The sequence below is a fragment of the Phyllostomus hastatus genome, unplaced genomic scaffold (assembly GCF_019186645.2).
Source record: "Phyllostomus hastatus isolate PE091 unplaced genomic scaffold, TTU_PhHast_1.1 phas_scaffold_55, whole genome shotgun sequence".
Taxonomy (NCBI): Eukaryota; Metazoa; Chordata; class Mammalia; order Chiroptera; family Phyllostomidae; genus Phyllostomus; species Phyllostomus hastatus.
Genome location: NW_025334035.1, coordinates 672,316 through 689,488, shown reverse-complemented (window position 1 = coordinate 689,488; position 17,173 = coordinate 672,316). Strand labels below are relative to the sequence as shown.

The window sequence follows — 17,173 nt, the reverse complement described above, 5'->3', positions numbered from 1 at the left end:
TTTTAAGATTCTCTGTGTGCTTTCTGAACTTGTATGTCTATGTCCTTTGCCAAGTTAGGGAAGTTTTTGTCATTATTTTTTCAAATAGATTTCCAATTTCCTGCTCTCTTTTCCTTCTGGTAGTCTCATGATGTGAATGTTGGACCTCTTGATGTTGTTCCAGAGGCTGCTAGTACTATCCTTATTTTTTTTGGCTTCTTTTTTCTTCTTACTCTTCTGATTGGTTATTTTTTGTTTCCAAATCACTGATTTGATTCTCATCCACTCTATTGTTGATTCCCTGTAAATTGTTCTTTATTTCAATTAGTGTGTCCTTCATTTCTGACTGGATCTTTTTTATGCTTTTGAGGTTCTCAGTGAGTTCATTGAGTATCCTTATAACTGCTGTTTTGAACTCTGCATCTACTAGATCACTTGTCTCCTTTTGTTTAGTTATTTTTCTGGAGTTTTGTTCTGTTTTTTCGCTTTGGCCATGTTTCTTTGTATTCTTATTTTGGCAGCCTCCTGTGTTTGTTTCTATGTATTTGGTTAGGGCTGCTACATCTGCCAGTACTGGTAGAGTGGCCTAGTATAGTAGGTGTCCTGTAGGGTCCAGTGGCACAGCCTCCCCTATTACACAAGCTGGATACACATGGTATGCCCACTGTGTGTACTGTGTACACCCTCCTGTTATAGTGGAGCCTTGATTGCTATTGGCATGTGCAAGGTCAGCCACTGCCTCTTTTCTGTCCAAGGTCACACAGCATGGGAGGGTGACATACAAAGCAATCTGCAGAAAACTGCTACTAGTGCTGGCCTTCGAGGTGCCGAGGCAAGGTCAAGCTGTGAACCAAGGCCAGCTTCTGCTAGTGCCTGGCCTGGGGCAATTTAGCAAGAGGTATGGGCTCACTAAAGCCAGATACTGCTTGTTTGAGAGAATTTAGGAAAATCTGAAGCTTGAGCCAAGATAAGCTATTCATATGGAAAAGACACTGGAAACAGCTTGGGAGGGCCTGAAAGTTGGATCAGACAGGGCCTCAGGGAATTACCAGGGTGCGACAAACAATATGAGCAACTTTGATGGTGTCTCAGATATGGTGCCCACCTGCTAGCTTTGTGCTTCTATATGGGAAGGGCTCAGAAAAGGAACAATGGCCTCTGCCAGCACTTCTGTCTGGGAGAAACCTGCCCCTCCAGCTCTTGCCCTGATGCCAGACAATTCAATCCCTCTCTATATCTCTCTGATGCCTTTCAATCTGTTTCCCCTGTGCTAAAGCTCAGAGGGAGTGAATCTGAGTAAGACTCTGTACCGGCCCTTTAGGAGGAACTGCCTGGGACTCCAGAAGTTTCTGTCTTCCATAGCCTCTGTCCCCACTGATTTTTACAGCCAGAAGTTATGGAGACTTGTCTTCTTGGCACTGGAACCCTGGGCTTGATTGTGGGGCTGGGACCCCTTGCTCCTGAGAGATTTCTTCCAGTTTTTATCTGCCTCATGTGGGTATGGGACCAGCCCATTCTAGTCTCTGCATCTCCTCCTCTCCTACCAGACTCGATGTGGTTTCTTCTTTAATCCCGTAGTTGTGGGATTTTCATTCAGCTTGATTTCTGATAGTATTGATTGATGGCGGTTCTGTAGTTTAATTTATATTCAGTCAACAGATAGGTCGAACTAAGTGCCCCCTGTCTACCAAGTAGACACAGTAGTTTCTGTATAGTTATATTAGTAGAAGAAAAGCATTTGTAGATGCAGGTGATACCTGTGATAGTGACGTTAAAGTTTGTTTTGTGAGAGCGGGCAGTAAATAGCTTCTGTGGTGCTACCTCCAAAGCTCATTGATGCTGTCAGTGTCCCTGCCTTTGCCTCAGGAGCTGCTAATGTTTCTTTCCTCTGTCTCTGCCGTGTTAACTAGTTTAGGATCCCCCACTGGGTGGTTGTAGCTCACTGGGAACCCATTGTCATTCAGAGGAAGACAAATGCAAAGAAAGCTGGCAAAAAACCTTGAGAATTCTATTAACTTCACTCAGCCAGAGAGCCAGCATTTTTGACCACAAAACCCCTTCTCCAAGCAGCATTTTAACTACCCCCAGATTATGGTGGGGCAGAGAGAACACTGTCAGCAGAGACTGGATGAGTCAGCAGTCTGCACCTTTGAGCCTGGGAATGATTGTTTCCTCTTATGAGCTCCCAGCATCATATGTGCTCCTCATGAGCGCTGTGCTCCCCATTTATCTCCTTATTCATTAAATGTATCAGACTGGACTTGGTGAATTTTTTTTATTCAGTGGACTAAAATCTATTACTTTTCATGATTTATTCTGATACTCAAATTTCCCCATACTTGGCCAATGGAATCTCCTTTCAGCTGGCTTTTGTGTTCTTTTGATGTCTCTATATTGCCCACTTCCTTAATTTTTGATACAAAATGATATTACAGGCTTATCTTAGGCTTTCCCTCCCTAGAGACTAGAATCAGCCTTTTTCTAAGGAGTTCCTAGGGCATTATTTTTTTCCTGAGGTGTCCCCACTTTTTGGGTCCCCTTCCCTATCAGCATCTGAGTGCATTTAGGGTATCCAGCCCTGACTGGTATGACTCAGTTGGTTGGGCATCGTTCCACAAAGCAAAAGGTTGCTGGTTCAATTCCTGGTCAGAGTACATGCCTGGGTTGCAGGTTTGGTCCCCAGTTGGGGTATGTACCACAGGCAGCTGATCATTGTGTCTCACATTGATGTTTCTCTCCCTCTCTTTCTCCGTCCCTTCCCCTCTCTAAAAAATCGATCAATAAATAAAATTTTAAAAAATAATAAAAGCTGCAGTTTCCAGTGCTTTCCCCACAACAGAACCTGAATATCCCCACTACAATGGTCCTAAGGACCATACCCCATTAGAGCCCTGAGTACAAATCACTTGGGCTTTTTTTTTAAGATTTTATTTATTTTTAGAGAGAGGAGAAGGTAGGGAGATAGAAAGGGAGGGAAACATCAGTGTGTAGTTGCCTCTTGTGTACCTCCTACTGGGGACCTGACCTGCAACCCAGGCTTGTGCCCTCACTCGGAATGGAGCTGGCAACCCTTTGAAGGCTGGCACTCAGTCTACTGAACCACACCAGCCAAGACCAAATTACTTGTTTTTAAACTCCCACGTGTTTCCAGCCAATTCCAGGCCCTATTAAGGGTATCTTCTCTCCTTTCCTCTCTCCCTTCTCCTTCCCCCGCCCCTCTAGTGACTAGAAATACTTTTTGTTTTAAACAATCAAGAAACCAACCTCAGCTGGACACATCACCCAGGGGGTTTTGTCTGCAAGGGCCTCAGGCCAGTAATGAGACCCTGTTGGGTGCCACTTGTGTGCAACTGCAGTGGCATTAGGGAGTCCTGTGACAACAGGGAAGAAGATCAAGAGTAAAGTGAATAACTGGAGCTTTGGAATTACGTATATTGTTTTCATAAAGGGTATCATGGTACAGAGAGTATGGTGTTGGAGTCCTTTTCAGAGGGGACATTTTTAAGAAGGCAAGTGGTTCTCCCAGTCTTGGTCCCCTCTTAGGACAATCTTATAACCACTTTTTTCTTAGGAAGGACTTGAGAGTAGGATTGATGTTGAGGCTACAGTATCCAGAGAGGGCGTGATAAGCAGCTACCACTGGAGATGTAAGGGGTCTTCTTGTGAGGGTTTAGTGTTGTACAAAACTACAACTTTGGATTCAGGGTATCTTGGCCTTCCCAGACATATTGGAGCTGGGGTGCCTTCACCATGCACAGAAGACTTCCTGCGTAACCAGCTTTCCAACAGGGAAAAGCACCCTGAAGGCCTGGAGAGTACAGCAGGTTTAGGGGTGATGCTGAGTGACTCCTGAAGAAATTCAGGCTGTCTGTCACCCTGCCAATCTGGGCAACTCACCACCAGACTCCTGAGCCAGAAAGCCCTTGCAGCTCCTTTGAGGGCCCCCTTGATAAAGTCCCCTCGCCAAAATGGAATTCTCAAAAGTATAAGTCAGTTTAGTGTGCTAGAAGGAATTCATGCCTTTGTTTTTTTCTTTTACCCAAGAGAACAACTTCCCATATGTGGCTTCTGAAAGCTGAGTAGAACGTATCAGGGGTTTCTCTAGGGCCCCTGAGTATGTGACTGCAGGCTCTGACTGAGGGCCAATTGGAAGATGTTTGCTCGGGTGTCGTGTAGTGGTTGCCCCAGAGCATAGATTTACCATTAGAGATGAAGGACATTGTCTAATGGAAATCAGAAGTATTTTAGTCTGTGAAGACTGATTGGTTAATGATTTTGAAAGTCATGTTATAATATTAATGAGTAAACTTTTATAATAAAAAACAATTCTGGCCCTGGCTGGTATGGCTCAGTGGGTTGAATGCCAGCCTGCAAACCAAAAGATTGCCAGTTCAATTCCCAGTCAGGGCACATGCCTGGGTTGTGGGCCAGGTCCCTGGTGGGGGCCATGTGACAGGCAACTAATTGATGTTTCTTTCCTTCTCTTTCTCCCTCCCTGCCCCTCTCTCTAGAAATGGATATATAAAATCTTTAAAAGATAAAAGTAAATAAATAAAAGAATTCTTTTACACTTACCATTTTGTTTTCAGGGAAAGAGTGATGTTCATAAGGAAGTCATACCTTTGGATTGCAAGCAGAGAAATAAGGCAAATGAGAGTATGTCGTTAATGAAGGATCCTTCATGCCAGATTCAAATTCTAGACTCACCTGCACATGCTAGCACACCTACAGGACTTTCAGGTAAAGACTCTGATCATTTTCTTGACCTCTTTCATCTTAAAATGCATACATATTCATTCCTGAGCTATTGGTTGCACAACTTTAAATCAGCTAGCAAACCAAGGATGTGTGGTTTCTTAGTTCTGTTTCACATGGTACTGAAAATACTTTGAAAGTCATTTTTCTTTCACTGTAACTGCTTTCCTACCTTGTTTATTCCCTCACTTACTGAGTGTTTTCTGTGTGCTGTGCACTGTGCAAGACCTTGGAGATGAGACAGGAACCAAGCCCAACAGGCAGGCACACAGCTCCTGCCCTCATGGAGCTTAGTCTGGGAGGGTTTAAGGGAGAGGTGCAGGTAACTGTAATTTGAGGTGGAATGTGATTCTGTTCAGAAGAGAGGTGAATGTGGTGTTAACAGTGACTGTTATCTAACTAGAACAGGTCGTATTCACATAAAGCCTTTAAAGGAAGGGCTGTAGGGGACCCTGAAAGTGCTCGGAGCTGCTGGGGGGAACGGCATTCAGGGCAGAGAGAACAACGTGAGCAAAGTCCCCAGAATGGAAAACCCCCTAGCAAACACAGGGGAGAAGCTCCTTAGCAGGTGTGTAGGGTTGGAGTGGAGCACTGGAAGGTGAAAGTGGAGAGGTGCTCTGCTGTGGAGGGCCTCAGGTGTCTGCCTGTGGTTAGCAGCAGCAAGGTCAGAGTTGTGTTGTAGGAAGATTGAGCTGAGAGATAGAGGTGCTGTAGGCTGAAGAGCCTCACTCACCCTCCTCCTCAGGGCAGCCTGGGGAAGCAGGATCTTTCCCATGTGCTGCTCTGTGACGGAGGCACAGAAGTCCAGTCTGGCCTGATTCCAGTGAGGATCAGCATCCTGGCTTACATACAGGTTACTCATCCATCAAGTATCGATTGCATACCTGCCATGCTCCAGAAACATTTCCAGGTGCTTGCCATACATCACTAAAAAAAAAAAATGAAGGAAGAGGGGGGGAAGGAGAAGAAGGAAAGACAGGCAATACACAATCAATAGAATGATGTGGTATGTTAAGAGGGGTTCCAGAGGGGATGGGAGAGAGATGGGTGGGCAGGCTCTACATTTAATATGGTGATCAGGGTAGGCCTCCCTGAGCAAGACGTGTTCAGCAATAGGCTTTTAAAGTCTCAGCTTTGTTCTGTAGCTGCACAGGGACAGTGCAGTGGTTTACCTGCCTCTTTGTATGTATATGGAAGCTGGCAAAATCTGAAAGTTTGGTATTTTACAACTCAGATGCTGAAAATTCAGAAGCGCCATCTCAGAAGCCCATCATGGAAAAGGCAGTTACTCCAAGCCCTGAGCAGGTGTTTGCTGAATGTTCCCAGAAGAGGATTTTGGGATTACTAGCGGCCATGTTACCACCCTTAAAGTCGGTAAGAGACAAATGGCATTTTCTTTTTAAAAGAGGGGTGGTATTATGCTTAGAAAAAAATTTTTGTGAGCTGTGTACTGAAACCAACTGTTAATAGCAACTATTTGTGTATCCCTGAGGGTAGGGTTATAAATTAGAAGGAGGATTGTTTTTTTTTTTACAATTGATTTTACACCAGCCATTTTTGAAAGCCATTGCATAATTCCTTTGGCACTAGGACAGTTGTAAATAATACATGAAGGGAATGCAATCTTTAGTTGGTGTTTTTACATGGATTTTGTATTAAACAGTTTTTTCTTCCTCTCAGCAGGATCCCACAGTCCCCCTGATGGACCTGGAGCACGTCCTTCCACTCATGTTTCAGGTTGTCATCTCAAACGCAGGCCACCTGAATGAAACCTACCACCTCACCCTGGGTCTTCTTGGCCAGTTAATCATCCGCCTTTTGCCGTCAGAGGTAGATGCCGCAGTGATCAAGATCCTCTCAGCCAAACACAACCTATTTGCTTCAGGGGACAATTCTATTGTGCCAGATGGCTGGAAGACCACCCACCTGCTGTTTAGCCTGGGAGCTGTGTGCCTGGACAGGTAGCCACCCCTACTCTGCTCCACCATGGTGTTCATTTCTTTAAGTCAATGATCTGGTTGTTAATTAATTTCAGCGTGCTTCAGTGCTATTGTCTGGGAATCTTACGTGAGAATAGAATTAGTTTTATTATCGTCCTGGCTGGTGTGGCTCAGTGGGTTGAGTGCCAGCCTGCAAACCAAAGGGTCATTGGTTTGATACCCAGTCAGGGCACATGCCTGGGTTGCAGGCCAGGTCCCCAGTAGTGGGTGCATGAGAGGCAACCACACAGTAATGTTTCTCTCCCCCACCCTTCCCCTCTGTCTAAAAGCAAATAAATGAAAATCTTTAAAAAAATAAAATAAAATAAAATAAAATAAAATAATGGATTGGTTTGATTATCAGTGTTGTCAATAGACATTAAACTGCTGGGCAGCAGTTTAAAGCCCACATTAAAACAGCTGGGCAGTCTAGGCACTATCTGTTGTTTCAGCTCTCTGGTTTGTTTTTTTCCTGAGAGCAGTAAGTAGGCTCTGGAGTTGAAGAAAATAGATTTGTTTTCATTGTAAAAATAACAATCACAATACCAAATTTGTAAAACAAAATGAAGAATAAAAATCACCCTGGCTTATACCATATTTATGCATCTGATGCTATTTCAATATATTTCCTTCCAACAACAAAAAATGAGATAAAAATAAACAACAGAACAAAAAATATGTATTTTCTAACAAGCTTTATTCAGTTGTGAGTGCATGCCATTGCACACACATGTGTAGTTTTTATAGAGCTTTTTAAAAACATAGCTGTAGACTGAATATATAAGTAACAGGTCTTAATTTTTTCCACTTAATTTTCTTACCACTACATGGAAAGCATCATTTTAGTAGTTTTTAACTAATTAATGAATGGCTTTTTGGCGTGCTTCTCTGGATCTGCCTTGGAGTGTAGCGGGCTTTGCTGAGTTGCCTTTGGATCCTGTGCACCACCACCTAATGGAACTCTTGCCTTCCAGCCGGGTAGGTTTGGACTGGGCGTGCTCCATGGCAGAGATCCTGCGCTCACTCAACGGTGCCCCGTTGTGGCGTGACGTCATTGCCACCTTCACAGACCACTGCATCAAGCAGTTGCCTTTCCAGCTGAAACACACCAACATCTTCACCCTGCTAGTGCTGGTCGGCTTCCCCCAGGTACATCACCCCGAAGGCCTGGCCACCTCTTTCGCTTCATCACACACATCAAAGTCTCTGTAGCATACATCTTTGGGACTTTTTTCCTTCAGTTGTATAATTTGCTTGTATAATATTGATATATTTTCAAGATAATGGAATGGTTTGTTTAATTTGCATTTTCAACCATTTAGTCATTTGATTCCTTTTGGTAGCTAATAGTTGGCTTTAAATAATAGTAACTGTAATATAGTAAATTACAAAGTATTTCAAAGTACAGTTGTTTTTCACTTTGGCATTCATCCTGATCTCATTTCTAATATTTATATCTCTCAACTGGTTGGGGTGAAGAGGACTGTAAAATCATGGGCTCCTCATCCAGCAAGCTCTTAAACCAGTTCTATGCCAGTCCTATGTCAGGCTCTGGACTTAGAGATGAGAAGAACCCAATCCTTGAGTGCTTATTGAAGTCAGGAACACAAGCAAAAGGAACTGGGCTTGCGTCTGATTAAGTACTCTTTCCTGTGCCTGTGTGCTATTGAGTTGTTTTCTCTTTCATGTTCTAGGTTCTGTGTGTGGGGACCCGCTGTGTTTATATGGATAATGCCAATGAGCCACATAATGTGATCATCTTGAAGCACTTTACTGAGAAAAACAGGGCTGTGATCGTTGATGTTAAAACTCGGAAAAGGAAAACAGGTCCCAAGCATAATTATTTCTTCTAAAAATGGAAGAAAGTCGTCTGATCTCTGCATACTGTAAAATCAATGACGATACCTTGATTCTTGCCCCTGCTTGTGATTTCTTTAAAAAAAGTTACAGTTCCAAGCTTCTTTTTTCTTATCTCTGAAATAATGATAATTAGGATCAATTTGAAGGCCCTTTGCATTATGTTATTTTGTATATATGCTCTCTGTTTTGGGATTGGTCAGATGTTTACATTCTGACTATTTAATTTTTCCATTTGTCAGTGTCATTTGTTTTCTAATGGATAATTTAAACATTATGGAGTCAGGTGGCTACATGAGTATAAAATAACTTAGAATAATTGTATTCGCATTCATGTCATTTTCCATTTTGTTTCATCAACAGAACAGTGAAAGTATATCATAAATGCCTTTGACTTAATTGACCAAATCCCAAACAGCCTGGAGTATCTAACCATTATGTGCCCAGTTCCACTTCTGAAATAATAATCTGCCTTCATACTCAGCTTCCACATTAGGCACTGTCAGTGCTATTTTTGTGTATGGTATGAGGTAAACATGAAGGTTCTTTTTTTTTTTTTTAATTTTAGAGAGAGGAAGGGGGAGATAGAAAGAAACATTGATTTGTTGTTCAACAAATCAATGAATGAATGAAACATTCATTGGTTGATTCTTGTATGTGCCCTGACTGGGGATTGAACCCACAGCCTTTGTGTATTTGGACGATGCTCTAACCAAGTGAGCTACCTGGCCAGGGCTGCTGCTCCTCTTCTTTCTCTTCTCCTTCCCCTCCTCCTCCTCTGTATATGAATATCCAGTCATTCTAGGACCATTTGTTAAACAGACTATTCTTTCTCCATTAAATTATTTTTGGTACCTTTGTTGAAAATTAATTGACCCACATATGTGTTTGTCTGTTTATGAATTTTATGTTCTATTAATCTATACATCTGCCCTTACTTGAAAACTACATTATCTTAACTATTGTAGATTTATACTAAGTCTTAAAGTCAGGTTCTCCAGCTTTGTACTGTTTTTCAGAATTGCTTTGGCTACTCTAGTTCCTTCACCTTTCTGTGTAAGTGTTAGAATCAGGTGTCAGTTTCTGTGAAAGGATGCGCTGGGGTTTTCACTGCCATTGCATTGACTCCGTAGATCCATTTGGGGAGAACAAACATCTTAATAATATTAAGTCTGCGGCTCATGAGCATGGTATATCTCTTCCTATATTTAGGGAATAAACTTAGGTCTTGTAAAATGTAGATTTTTAAATCCTCTCAACCTGTCTTCTCTCATTCCTGATTTTGATAATTTGTGTCTTTTCTTTTTTGCTTCCTGGACTGTCTAACCAGAGATTTATCAACTTGCTTGGTCTTTTCAAAGAACCAGCTTTTGGTTTCATTGACTTTTCTCTATTATATATCTGTTTTCTATTTCATTGATTTCTATCTTTCATTAATTCCTTATTTCTTCTTGCTTTCAGTTTCATTTGCTCCTTTTTCTTTTTCTAGTTTCTTAAATTGAAAGTCTAAATCATTAATTTGAGACCATTCTTTTTTGTTAATTGAAGCACTTTAATGCTATGAATTCCCTCTAGGTATGGCTTTAGCCATATCCATAATTTTTGATATATTGTATTATCTTTTTCATTAAGGTCAGAATATTTTCTATTTATTGTATGATTTTTTGTGTGTGTGGGGGTTATTTAAAAGCTTGTTGTTTAACTTTCAAGTATTTGGATTATGTTCCAAGTACTTTGTGTTACTGATTTTGAGTTTAATTCCATTTTGATCAGAGAATATACTTTGAGCATAATTTCAATCCTATTAAGATTATTGTTTGTTTTATGGTCCAGATGTGGTCTGTTTTGAATGAGGTTCCATGTGCACTCAAAATGAATGAGTATACTGTGTTGTGGGTGGAGTGTCCCTTAAATGACATTTAGGTCATTTAAACTCAAGTCAATTGATAGTATTGTTCAAGTCTTCTTGTTTTTACTGAGTTTCTATCTATTCTAACAATAACTGAAAGAGGAATGTGTTGAGGTCTCCAACTATAATAATGTGTTTGTCTGTTTTTCATTTCACTATGAAATGTCCCTTTTTATCTCTAATATTTCTTGTTCTGAAGTCTACTTTAATATTTATGTAGCCTCTCTAGCTTTTTTTAATACTAACATTTGCATGATGCATCTTTTTCCATCCTTTCATTTTAACCTGCTCGTGCCTACAGTTAAAGTGGATTTCTTGTAGATAGCTCATAATGTAGTTTTCATTTTTATCCAGTTTGACAGTCCCTGCCTTTTAATTGAGATGTTTAGATTATTTACATTTAAAGCAGTTATCAAGATGGTTGAGCTGAACTCTACTACCTTCTTGCTTTTTAAATTGTCTCATGTGTTCTTTGTACCTTTTTTCCTCATCTTCTGCCATCTTTTTTATTTTAAACTTCATTTTATCCCTACTATTGGCTTGTAAACTGTAACTCTTTATTTTTTAGTGGTTGCTCTAGGGTTTATAATAGTTACTTTCAAATAATGTTTTAGTGGTTGCATTAAGGTTTATAATGTACACCGGTACCTGATCACAGTCAGTTTTCGAACAATATTATACTACTTCACACAGTGAGGAAACGGATGTTGTACTCCTCTCCCCCATCCTTTGTGTTATTCTCACAAATTTTACTTCTACATGACATAAACCTACCAATACATTATTTATTTTTGTTTTTAAAATGTCAGACAATTTTTAAAAGATTTGAAAATGAGAAAGCCATATTTTTCATGTGTAGCTACATCTTTACCATTCCTGGTGCTGTCATTTCTTTGTGTAGGTTCAGATTTCCACCTGGTATTATTTTTCTTTGGCCTGTTAGGGATATACTTCTCTTAACATCTCTTGCAGTGAAAGTCTGCTGTCAAAATTTTGTTTTGGTTTGTCCTCCCAAATCAAAGAAATATTTATTTTGACTTCATCATGGAGAGTTGATTTTACTAAGTAACACATGTTATACTGAGAGTTTTTCTTTGAATACTTTAAAGATATTGATCCATTTTATCCCAGCTTGCATAGTTTCTGCCACAAAGTATGCTGTCATTCTCTGTTATTCTTCATAATGTGTATTTTTTTCTGTGATTGCTTTTAAGATTTTTCTCTTAATCACTGATTATTAGCATTTTGATTATGGTGTGCTTTGGTATGATTTTCTTCATGTTTCTTCAGCTTGGGGCTTTATTGAGCTACTGGTTTTGTGGATTTGTAGTTCTCTTCAAATTTGGAAAAATTTTGACCATTATGCCTTCAAATACTTTTTTGGCCCCCTACTAGGATACTTCCACTCTCACTGTTAGGAAGACAAAATTTTCCCCACTCTATATGAGTTCCAAGAATTGTTCTGCCTATTGCTTTTTGGTAGTTCTTTTTTTAGAACTAGGTTGTTTCCTATCTAGATAGTTTCCTCTCACATTTGTGCAGATCAATTCTCAGTCAAAGACTCGTGAGGAACCTCCTATGAATACCTGGAGAGATGTCCCATTCACAGTCTCTCTTTCTTTTTCTCTCTCTCTCTCTCTCTCTCTCTCTCTCTCTCTTTCTTCCTTTTTCCTCCCTTTCTCTCCCCTCCCCCCATCTCCCTTCTCTGTGATATTTTGTCCCACAAATTCTAGCTGCCTTGATTTCCTTGAATACTGACCCATGTCTCCTAAATTCATTGAGACTTCAGGACTCTGCTGCTCTGCAGCCTGGACATTATTTCCAGATAGCCAGAGCTATTGCAGTGCTCACCTGGTTTATGTCCCTTCTCTTAGGGATCCTGTACTACCTCTTGCCCAATAGCTGCAAACAATTGTTTCATGTATTTTCAGTGTTCTGGTTGTTTCAGACAGAAGAGTAAATCCAATCCCTCTTACTCAGTCTTGCATGGAAATGGAAGTCTGTCATGTGCACTGTAGTTAAGAACTTCCTTTAACAACCGTTGCCTTCCTTTGGAGAAAACTTACTTGTGCATAGTAGCAGAAATGGAAATGTCCTTTCTCAGTTGCTTGGCGAAGAGCTGGCCTTAAATACAATGGCTAAGTTTGGATTCAGGAGATTTATGTTTTGGGGGTTGCAGTTTTTGCTTCACTAAGAGACATTACTGGGAAAGAAACTTAGCTGCGGGAGGCATTAACTGTACCTTTGGTGTCTTCTTTTGCTGCCTGACATCACCCTTCAGTGAAGGACTACCAGCTGGTCCAGAAAGGAGGAGGACAGGAATGCAGTGACTCTCAGGCTCAGCTGAGCCAATATTCCCAGCACTTTGCCTTCATTGCCAGTCACCTTCTGCAGACCAGCATAGACAGCCATTGTCCTGAGGCAGTGGAAGCAACTTGGGTCCTGTCCCTGGCCCTCAAAGGATTATATAAAACACTAAAGGTAATGGTGCTTCTTCCATTAGCTACTGAATCTAGCTGTGATTTAACATCTGCAGGGCATTAACTAGGAGGAAATGCCATCTGATTTTGATGGATGGTCAACCATAGCATTTTGATTATTTCTAGAAATGGTTGAGACCTCGCACAAGAATAGCTTTAAAGAAGAAACAGAATTTCCCTGATAGTTGGTTTTCTGTAGCTTTCCAGTACTGTTTTTTTTTTTTAAGATTTTATTTATTTATTTTTAGAGAGGGAAGGAAGGGACATAGAGAGAGAGAAACATCAATGTGCGGTTGCTGAGGGTTATGGCCTGCAACCCAGGCATGTACCCTGGCTGGGAATCGAACCTGCGACACTTTGGTTTGCAGCCCACGCTCAGTCCACTGAGCTACGCCAGCCAGGGGTCCAGTACTGTTTTTATGGAACCAGATACTACTGCCTAATGGCACATAAACTTGGAAGATGAGAAGACAAATGGGATGAATGCTTTCTCACTTCCCTTTGAACCACAGTTCCTTTTGGTTCATAGGACATGATGAAGGGGAGATAAAGGGGCTAGCATCCTATGGGGTCTTTGGGCAATAGGTTTGTCAGTTGGGGTGGGAGGAGGCAAACAAGTTACAGAGCTGGGCAATAATTGGCATGGAAATGAGAAGCCTTGGCTTATGAGGAACATGATTCTTCTGCTCCCTGAGGGGCATGGGTGGGGAGGAAGGGATCGCTTTAGGATGGTCTTCCCAACAGAGCTAGGCATAAAAGAGGGATTTCATTTGAAAAGTTGATGAGTTCCTTGACTTTGGCAGCACCAACAAGGAAGCCACAGAAAGACTCAAGCATTACAGGAGACTGGAGGGATAGCATGTTAGTTCTGGCCTGGCCCTGAGAATTTGCAGGTTTAGGATTGACACTACACATCCAGTCTTTGTTGATACCATGGTATTTATCCCAGTCTGCTATGGTTTTAATTGTTTGCATTATTAGGTAAGAGAAAATAAACTCCCTAAGGGCACAGACTATTTCTGTCTTTGAATTCTGCAATTGGTAAATATTGTTGAGTACTAAGTGCCAACTGAAACTGCATATGTAGTTTTGAACTAGAAAGAAGGTCCCAGACCTCATGGAACTTACAGTCTAAATTATAAGAAAGACAAGAAAGATCCTGCAAGGAAAACTTTCATGACTCAGAAAAAGCCTTTCTGAGAAGGTGAAGTTCCAGGTGACAGATAAGGAGTCTAGGCAGAGTGCTGCATGCTGGGAGAGTAGCGAACTCCTGGAGCAGGCATAGTCATCAGGGAACAGAGAGAACACCTCCCAGGATTCAGGATAGCACCAGAGAGGCAGATGAGGACACAGAAGCAGGCTGGAGCCTGTAGGACCTTGTCAGCTGTGACTAGGAACTTGGATTTTATTTTAAAGACAGTGGGAAGTTTTTCAGAAGGTAGCAAGCAGGAGAGGGACATAAAACTTCTGTTCTTAGCATAGGACTTGCCATGCAGAATGTACTTATGAGGAACATGATTCTTCTGCTCCCTGAAGGGCATGGGTGGGGAGGAAGGGATCGCTTTAAGATGTTCTTCCCGACAGAGCTAGGCATAAAAGAAGGATTTCATTTGAAAAGTTGATGAGTTCCCTGACTTTGGAATATTTGTTGAGTGAATGAATTGGAGAATGAGCGCACAGACATAGGTTATGGCTAAGATTCAAAGTTTTATCCTTCCTGCTGACTCTTCACTTCAGGATGAACTTGAGCCACTAGTTAAGACTAGGCCCTGAAGGAGGCTTCCTTCTCCCTAGTGACCCTTACCTTCTTCATTCTGAGGCAGTTGCAAATCATTCTTTTTCTGTTTGGCAGGCTCATGATTTTGAAGAGACACATGCTACCTTCTTCCAGACTGATTTGCTGAAGCTGCTGGTGAAAAAATGCAGCAAAGGGACTGGCTTCAGTAAAACTTGGCTCCTCCGGGACCTGGAAGTAAGGGATGAAGGTGGCTCCTTCTACTGCTAACTGGTGCAGATTTACTGGGCTGGGAGTTAGAGTCCTCAGTTACAGCTGCTGCTTCCCTGTGCGCACTCATGCTGTGCACTTGTGAAAACTGTGTTTGGTATTTGTCTTCCCTTTTGGAAATAGGGATATGACACCTGTGCTCCCCTGTCAGGGGAAATTAATTTGATGCTTGTTCCAAGAACATTGAAAGAGAGGTATTTTATATGGAAACATTATTTCATGATAATAAAGTGTTCCCTTGAATAATTATTTCCCTTTAAAGTTCCTTTGAGGTAAGATCAGTTTCTAAATTTGTCCTCACTTTTATACATTTTTTGTAGGATGTTAGTTGATTAATTCTCATTTTATTACTGTTCCCTCTAGGCTTTAGATTGTTCTTAATAGAATTGCTTTGGTTCCCTGCGGAGTTTCTGAACCAAGTGCCAGCTTCAGGTCCCAGAAAGACTGCTGCCATGTGGAGGGTGGTCGGCCGACCTTTCCTAGTCCCACAGAGGCCTGAACGTGAAAAAACAGCTTGCAGTCACCACAGAGGAGTTAGTTAGGTTTTAGGAAAACATGCTGAAACATGTTAATGGATAACCTGGGGGCATCTGAGCTCTAGTTCTTAGGAAATGTTTTAAGTTAAATTTTGTTTATTCAAATAATAGAACCACATTGCAGAAAATTTGAAAAATAGAAAAGAAAGAAAAACTCTAAATTTTACCCGCCAACACAGCTACCATTAGTATTTTGTGTATTTCCTATTCTGTTTTTCCCTCTATATCTGTGATAGACAGGTAGACAGACAGACAGACAGACAGGTAGATAGATTTAGATTGTATAATGAGCATGATGTTCAAATAAATTGAGAATACGATGGCTGTTTGTCTAAGTTGCGAGTTCTCCTGACTGCCGTTTCTGATGACTGCCCGTGGTGTGTGAGGGTGGGCTTCAGTATGAGCCGTCCGTGACGCTTCACTACCACATCGTGGTATAACTTTGTACGTTTTCACTGGGTCAGGAACTGGGAACATTTTTGTAGCTCTTTTTGTAAGTAATAATCCACCTTCCACTTAGAAATTCAACTTAGGAAACGCCATCCAATGGTCTCAGTTCACCAAAATGCACCCTGAAGGGCTGGTATTAGTTTACACTGTCAGCGGCAAAGTTAATAAACACCCAGTTCCCTCCTAGTTTTAGTTAACATTTCTTTGATTACAAATACCACTGAAAGTGTTTTCATGTTACTAATTTTACTTTTTTGTGTGAGTTCTGGCATATTTTTAAAAGTTAGGTCAAATATTTTCTGCCCTTCGAGGGTTGAGGATCTATGTAATGTTCTCACCCACCAGACACTCACTTTCCTGCCCCGCCTGGTTTTCCTTCTGTGTAGATTTTGTCCATCATGCTGTACTCTTCAAAAAAGGAGATCAGCTCTCTGGCCGAGCATGGAGACTTGGAGCTGGATGAGCGAGGGGACCAAGAGGAGGAGGTGGAACAGTCGGTCAGCAGCCCAAGTGAGCCAGAGCAGAAGAAGCTAGACCCTCTCGAAAGCCTGGACGAGCCCACCAGAATATGTTTCCTGGTATGTTCCTGGGTCATGGTGTGGGCTGAGAAAGGACTTCAGGGACTTTCAGGAATGGATTCTCTGACTCGGACTGGGTCTTAGCCTGTACCTGAAAATGCCTCTGTCTTCTGTCCTGGGAATTCACTTCCTGAGGACCCTACCTGTATTACACAGAATGAGTCCAGAGGAATGGAAAGGCCCTCACCACAGTAGTTCTTAATGTCTTTGGTCCAAGTACCCAAAAGCTTTAGATCATTTCTCCTATAAAATTCACATTTAAATATACATGTAAATTTTTACATGTAAATTTTTGCATGTAATTTCCAGGCTCATCCATAAGCCCCCAAATGACAGTTCGTCCTTGTAGTTTCTCTGACATACTTACTGTCTTATTTTCCCTGGATAATCCACTCTTCCTCAGAATGATGTGAAAATGGGTGAGAGCTTGAGCTCAAAAGGTATAACTAGATGAAGAGTGAACAGTATGGGATGGATGTCAAGAAAAAAAAAGTACAGTTTTTTAAAAATCAAAAGAAAGTACAATATACTTCGACTTATGTGCCAGTGGCCACACTTGACTGTGAGACAGCTCTGCAGAAGCTAGTAGTGAGTACGGTGTGGTGCATAATTATTGACTGTTAGCATTGCATTCTGTTGATACAG

At 41.4% G+C, this 17,173-nt stretch overlaps 1 protein-coding gene across 2 annotated transcripts in view; it reads left to right on the top strand.

Moving 5' to 3' along the window:
- ZZEF1 (zinc finger ZZ-type and EF-hand domain containing 1) overlaps positions 1-17,173 on the top strand; it is a 112,026-nt gene that overhangs the window by 74,744 nt on the left and 20,109 nt on the right. Inside the window, exons 38-45 of one of the 2 annotated variants that reach the window (XM_045824406.1) lie at positions 4,569-4,719; positions 5,969-6,108; positions 6,418-6,695; positions 7,688-7,862; positions 8,408-8,540; positions 12,761-12,960; positions 14,812-14,931; positions 16,337-16,528. In XM_045824406.1, coding sequence (XP_045680362.1) covers positions 4,569-4,719; positions 5,969-6,108; positions 6,418-6,695; positions 7,688-7,862; positions 8,408-8,540; positions 12,761-12,960; positions 14,812-14,931; positions 16,337-16,528 — 1,389 coding nt within the window. Of the gene's footprint in view, positions 1-4,568; positions 4,720-5,968; positions 6,109-6,414; positions 6,696-7,687; positions 7,863-8,407; positions 8,541-12,760; positions 12,961-14,811; positions 14,932-16,336; positions 16,529-17,173 lie in introns of both variants that reach the window. The other variant, XM_045824405.1, reaches the window with a different exon arrangement.